A 6,655-nucleotide genomic window follows, 5' to 3' on the forward strand; every position below is an offset into this window, starting at 1 on the left:
CCCGCATCCTCGAGGCACCGGGCAGGGCAGGACATCCCGACACCCTCAAGTCCACACGTGGACACACACACACTCTTAGAGAGACACCGACACACACCACACTTCATGACTTTGTCAACTCGTAAGGCTGATGGCCAAAGCACCACACAGCCGCCTGCCACCACCCCATCATCCCCGATGAAGACGCCTGAGTTGGCCTGAGAAGCGGCAGCAGACTGGGGGTCTCCGCGGCCCTCTTGCTCCTGCGCCACTTTGCTCACATCATTAAGAGACGTAAAGAAATAAAGACAGCGGATAGCACGAGGGTTTGTTCTGCAGCATTCTTTATTTTGATTTTTTCATTGCAGTGCCTACAGGCAGCATGGCTGACTCCTGTCGATGGCTGTCTAGGATTTCACCAGCTGGCTGGAGGAGGTGGAGGATGAGGAGCTGCTCACCACCTTCCCGTCGACGACCTCCTCCACAATGGTCACCACCTTGGTGGTGGTCGTCTTGCTCGACGAGAGGGACGTGTCCTTTGTTGTTTCGACAATGTGACTGAAAAGACAAGATGTGGGTCTCATGAGTTTGATGGCCACCCAGTATCACAAAGAATAACAAGAGCAGGAGACCCCTCACCGTCCTCGGCTCCGAATGGTGAAATATAAAAACAGAAGACCATTGGGAGCCGAGGTGAAGCAGCACAGGGCTAAAGAACTTAAAGTAAAGTAAGAAGATTGGAGCCCCCCTACCTTCGATCCTCCCCGTCCAGCAGTCGGCGGTACTCTGCGATCTCCATCTCCAGGCGAGTCTTGATGTCCAGCAGCCTCTGGTAGTCCAGGCTGCTCTGCTCAATGGCTGCCCTCAGCTGAGCGAGCTGCTCCTCCAGGCTGGTGACGATGTCCTGCAATTGGAGCAGCTGAGCGGCATAGCGGGACTCCGTCTCGGCCAGGGTGCCTTCCAGCGAGACTTTCTGCTCAGGGGATAAGAAAACACATCAGTGAGAGAGTGGAGCGGGATGCCACTCCATCCACCAATATGGCACCTTGCAAAGCGGGCACGGCCTTATCTTTCTGTGGAAGGCGCTCCCTTACCAAGTTAAGTGCCGACTGCAGCTCGATCTCAAGGTTCTGGACGGTGCGGCGGAGTTCGGTGATTTCTGATTTGGATGTGTGAAGGGTTTCGGTGTTGGTGGACATCTCCTTGTTCAGGGCATCAAACTGGGCAATAGAGAGAGAGACAGGGGAGAGTGAGAAGGAAGATGATGTTGGACAGATCATTCTAACCCAGTCTGTGCCCCCCTGGACTGACCCAACCCATCCCATACCCCCCCACTTCTCCTCCTGGGCACAACTCACCTTGCTCTGGTGCCAGGCCTCCACTTCCTTCTGGTTCCTGGCGATCAAGCTCTCGTACTGCTGGCGCACTTCCGCAAGGATTGCACTGAGGTCCACTTGAGCAGGAGCATCGACCTCGACGTTCACATCTCCAGACTGGTTGCGGATGGCCTTGAGTTCCTAAGGAGACACAAACACAGACGGACCACCTGAGCAGAGAGTTTGGGAAGAGTTGCAAATGTCCTGAGGGGAACCACTGAGCCGTAAAGGTGGGTTTGAATGATGAGGTCCGGCGGAGGCAGAGGCCAGGCTGTGGTATACTGGGGTGACATACAGTGGAGGCAGCAGTAACAGTTGGTGGTGCGCTGGCATAGTGTAAGCAGGCTGCAGTACGGTGGAACTCTATTATAGTACGCTGCGGAGGGAGTGGGCATCCTGTGATATACCGGGGTGGCATACAATGGAGGCAGCGAACAGGCCTGGTATACCAGTGTGGCACGCAGCAGTGAGCAGGTTATGGTATACTGGTGTCACATACAGTGGGGCAGTGAGCAGGCTGTGGCATACTGGTGTGGTATATATAACAGATTCAGTGAGCAGACTGCTATGTACTGGTGTGGTAGAGTGTGGGCAGTCTGTGGTATACTGGTACTAATATACAGTGAGGCAGAGAGCAGGCTGTGGTATACGGAGGAGGCAGTGTGCAGTCTGATATACTAATAATAATCATAATAATGCATTGTATGTATATAGCGCCTTTACTGTGGTCAAGGCACCTGATGTAGTGTAGTCAGTGGTATACTGGTGTGGTATAAAGCAGAGATAACGAGCAGTCTTCAGTATACTGGTGTGATTAATGTGTAGTCAAAGACCAGTAGAGGTGTCTGTGCATCTCTATCGGGGTCACAGCCCACTATAGTGATGCGAACTCGGGGGGTACATTGGAATTAAATGAAAGTGTTCCCGAGTCCGAGTTATAGCCAGACAGGGTTGTGTATACTGGTGTGGGATCTCATGAAGCCGAATCCCATTCACAGTCCACTATAGTGGTAGGACTCCAGTGTACACCGGTGAGGAGTAAAGTGGAAACTGAGTCCCAGTTACAGAGAGGCAGACTGGTGTGCAGTCACACATAACTCAGTTCCAGCCGCTAAACAATAAAGATGGCTGATGATCTGTGGTGTACTGGGGTGGGATGGCAAATAAACGAATCCCAGTGTCAGCCACTAAGGGGTGGGTCATGAAAATGAGGACCAATTACAGCCCTGCAGGTAATGGAATACTAATGAGTGTCAGGCCTGGTGTGGAATTGTAGGATGGTGGTGACCTGCAGGAGCCCCATGGACAGTGGAATATCCATGTGGAGGTCCTAAATCCGGGTTGTCGTCCAGCCTTAGGGTGCTGGAAGTCTATGGTGGACTCGTATGAAGCTGATTACCAAGGGTATAGTATTCTGCAAAAAGCTAGGTTTTGCCTTTGGACACATAAAGTTCAGTCTGCCTGTCATATAGCGCCTTTCACATCTCCCCAGCAGCGCCACTGGTCTGTGCTGTGCTTGTATGAAGCACCATATTAATGACTTCCAGTCACATCCCATTAGGCCCTAGTGTGGTGGCACAGGGACTCTGCAGTAGCTAAGAAGGGGGTGTTGGCATAGTTCAGTATGGTGAGACCCAGTAAGTAACAAGTAGGGGCTGACGAGTGCTTGAACCCACCTCTTCGTGGTTCTTCTTGAGGTAGATGAGCTCCTCCTTCAGGCCTTCAATCTGCATCTCCAGGTCAGCCCTGGCCACGGTCATCTCATCCAGGAGTTTGCGCAGGCGGGTGATGTCAGCCTCCACAGACTGTCTCAGGGCCAGCTCGGTCTCATACCTGTGGACGGGTTAGAGGAGTGAGTGAGTGAGTAAGTGAGTGAGTGAGTGTGAGTGTGTGGCTGTGCTCAGCGGGGGCCTGTTCAAACACACAATGCCTCACCCTGCCCAGGCGCATCAGGCGCCTCACACAAAGTTGTTTATCTTTGAATTTCAGCTGGGAAAAGCTTGACAGGATCCCCATCAAAGCGGGACGCCCCACCCTGCTCCGGATTACAGGCCTTCCCGACATTCCAAAGCGATTGAGCCAGAGAAGGTGATCTGTACGCACAGAGCAGCCTGGCACCGCGCCTGGCACGCCATCTGTTTATCTCCCGGCCCCTCTTCAGTCTTCTTGTCTCTTTCATATCCCAACCACTGATCTTCTAACCTCCCGCCACCACGGACCCCCAACTGGATTTGCGTCAACCCAAATACTTACTTGACCCTGAAGTCATCTGCAGCCAGTTTGGCATTGTCAATGCTCAGGTAGATGCTGGCGTTCTCACGGGTGGCATCCTGAATCTGTAAAAGAAAGAGAGGATGCCATGTTAGACAGGCCAATGGTGCTCAGGTGCCCTCTTCGTGTTCTCTTCTAGGAGGGCATCTCACAGCCTCATGGGAGAGGGCAACAAAAAAACACACATGGGCACATCTCCATCTGAACCCGTGGCAGACTCTGACTCTGCCTGTGCCATGTGTTAGAAAACAAGGCTAACCTGAGAATCCAAGAAACACATAAGAGGGGCGTCACAGGGCACCAATCGGGCACCTTTCAGCCCCTCTCACTCACCCACCATGCATCAACTTTAAGAGCATAAGAAATGTGGCCAGCGAGACCACCGAGCCCCTCAAGCACGTTTGTTTAGCTAACGTTTAGCCAACGTCTCATCCAGACCCTTCGTAAAGCTTGTCAGGGTTTCTCCGTGGCTTGCAGTTTGTTCCCGATTGTCACAACTCATTGAGTAAAGGATAAAGGAGAGCCGTGACATTATGTGGAGGGGAGGGCACCATGAGGGGCAAACAACCCAGGAATCTGAAGGTGAATGGGGAGGAGGAGCGGCCAGTAGAAGGAATTCAGTGCTCAGAGTGACCACAGGGAGGGAGGAGGAGGAATTTGGGGGCAAGATCACAATGAGAAACAGGATATTAGAGTTAGGGGGTCAGAGTTCAGCTTGAGGGGTCCCTCTGGAACAAATAATGCAACAAAGTACATTTCAGAATGCGTAATGGTGTAATCTGAGTTAGCGGAGGCTTTATTTATGCAGACCCAGAGTTAAAGTGGACACAGTGACCAGCTGGACCCCTCTTCCTGATACGTTCTGCTCACAGGTGAGCTTCAGAAACAAGAAGACAGCATGGAAAAGAGGACATCAGCAGTAGGATGGTGAGAAGGGGGGTCCTGAGGTCAGTGTGAGGAGAAAAATGACACCATGAGGGGGAAAAAAGGGGGTCCATGTGAGCAGCAGGAGTTCCGTATGAAGAAGCAGAAGGGATGACGAGGGGCTGAATGAAGGACTGGACCTGAAATGAACGTCAGTGTAAAAGACGAGAGAAAAAAGAGGTCAACGTGACGAGCCCACAAGAGGGCAGCATGGAAGACAAGACATCAGCAGTAGGACGGTGAGAAGGGGGTCAATATGGGGAGCAGAAAGGATACTGTGAGGGTCAAGTGGTCAGTGCAAGTGAGGAGGTGGATTCAGTGTGAAGAGGGGCAGGCAGGAGAGCTGAATGGGAGACTGGACCTGAAGTGGGGGTTAGTAACTGGTGTGAGGACCCCAAGAATGGCAGGAGAGATGGGGGGTCAGTACGGGCGACAAGACACAATAAGGGATGAGGGGTCAGCACAAAGGCCACTGAGCTTCAGTTAGCAGAGGGATGCCAGCAGCAGGCAAGGTCAGGAGGCCATTGTGAGTGGAGCTCGGGAGGAGATGAGAAGATCAGCACAAGAAGTCAGCCTGGTGCCAGTGAGCACGGCGGGTTTACGTTGACGTTGCACACAAAGTGGCCTTTGTTCGTGGTGGAGCCACACCTGAAGCGGAGGCCCCGCCATAGAAATAAACTTTGTCTAACCCTGTGAGCCCGCAGGCTGCCTGTTCCAGATCAGCTCCATGTTGGCATGTTCTACCAGGCTGCTCACAGGGCGGCACCCATGATATCATCTTTATCAATAATATAAAAAAAAAGAGCAGCTAGTCCCTCTCTAACCACGTCACGCCACTTACCTGAGCATGGAGGTCAGCGATGGTCACCTCATAGGCACTCGTGTCCCGCTGGACAGGCCCACGCTTCTCCAGGAACTCATGGATCTGCAACTCAAGGGCAGCATTGGCCTTCTCCAGGGAACGGACCCTCTCCAGGTAGGTAGCCAGACGGTCATTCAGGTTCTGCATGGCCGCCTTGCCGTTACCCAATGTGCTTGTGTCCACGGCGTCGGTCAGGGAGAAGTTGCCACCAGCGACTGAGCCAGAGCCATAGACGAAGCTGGATGCCAGGTTAGTCCCAGCAGCACTGAAGGTCGAGGGGGCCACAGACATGGTGACACCCCTGCTCGCTCCATACAAGCTGGAAGCCCGGGCCACAGTGGGCACAGAGGACTGGCGCAGGCTGATGGAGCTTCCTCGCTGGCCAATGCCGGGTGCATAGCTGCTGCTGGAGAAATTCTTAAGCATGGTGGCGGTGGAGCTGAAGTCAGACCCTGGAGAATGTCGCTACTGCCTCGCTGGCTGGTCTTTATATGCGCTGGAGAGACGGGAGGGGATCAGGTATCAAGATCCCCAAACATGGGGGCTTGTGATTGAGCAATTCCAAACAAGCACGGACTCCAAACTGGAATTTCCAGATTTTAATCAGCAGATCAAAAGGCCAAAGGCCTCAGGCGATGCTAGACCCTCCCCACACATCCACCTATGAGGCATCTGAAAAATGCCGGCCTGCGCTGATCTCTCACCTTGATAGACAGCTCTGAGTGGAGCAGCCCATGTGGGCACCAGCAGGCCTGGACACAGTCAGAACATGGCCTGCTCAAACTGAGCTATACTGGACGGCCCACCTGACGGGCCGAGCTGAGCTCAATGCAAAGTCCTGCCTGTGTTTACTGAGTTAACATAAGACAAAGCCTCTTAATGTAAGGCAGGGTGTGTTGGAGCAGTGCCCAGTCCTGGACAGGGCATCACAGCACCCACACCTGCCCAGCTAAATCACAATCACCAGTTAGCATCACAGGGGAGGAAAATTGGGGGGAGGGCAGAGGAGAATCCAGACAGGCAGAATGTGCAAAGTCCACAAAGTCAGCAACAATAACTGGATCTGACAGGACCAAAGGGCGCCAAGTGCTGACCACGGGGTCAACAGTCCAACCCTGAGCGGCGTCCCTTTGGACCTTAATGTGCCCATCACTGTGACTTCAGCGAGTGGGCTACACAGCACTTTCCCGTTCAGTCAGAGCACAGCTGGCTTCTTTATCCCGGACTCTACTGTGCGTCCCAC

The 6,655-nt window shown here is 53.2% G+C and overlaps 1 protein-coding gene across 1 annotated transcript; it reads right to left on the minus strand.

Annotated features, from left to right (window-relative positions):
* Window positions 1-306: 306 nt before the first annotated feature.
* Window positions 307-5,878, minus strand: LOC120518115 (keratin, type I cytoskeletal 50 kDa-like). Its single transcript, XM_039740718.1, has 7 exons — window positions 5,392-5,878; window positions 3,609-3,691; window positions 3,032-3,188; window positions 1,338-1,496; window positions 1,074-1,199; window positions 732-952; window positions 307-537 (listed from the first exon to the last, which is right to left on the minus strand). The coding sequence occupies exons 1-7, from the start codon at window positions 5,836-5,838 to the stop codon at window positions 387-389; spliced, it is 1,344 nt and encodes a 447-aa protein (XP_039596652.1). The 5' UTR covers window positions 5,839-5,878; the 3' UTR covers window positions 307-386.
* Between the last annotated feature and the right edge of the window lie 777 nt (window positions 5,879-6,655).

This window comes from Polypterus senegalus, chromosome 17 (assembly GCF_016835505.1).
Source record: "Polypterus senegalus isolate Bchr_013 chromosome 17, ASM1683550v1, whole genome shotgun sequence".
Classification (NCBI taxonomy): Eukaryota; Metazoa; Chordata; class Cladistia; order Polypteriformes; family Polypteridae; genus Polypterus; species Polypterus senegalus.

Coding starts and splice junctions, on each gene's coding strand:
- LOC120518115 (XM_039740718.1), bottom strand. CDS start 5,838: ATGCTTAAGAATTTCTCCAGCAGCAGCTATGCACCCGGCATTGGCCAG. Junction 1,200..1,337: donor AGGCCTGGCACCAGAGCAAG/GTGAGTTGTGCC, acceptor TCTATTGCCCAG/TTTGATGCCCTGAACAAGGA. Junction 953..1,073: donor TGCAGTCGGCACTTAACTTG/GTAAGGGAGCGC, acceptor TCCCCTGAGCAG/AAAGTCTCGCTGGAAGGCAC.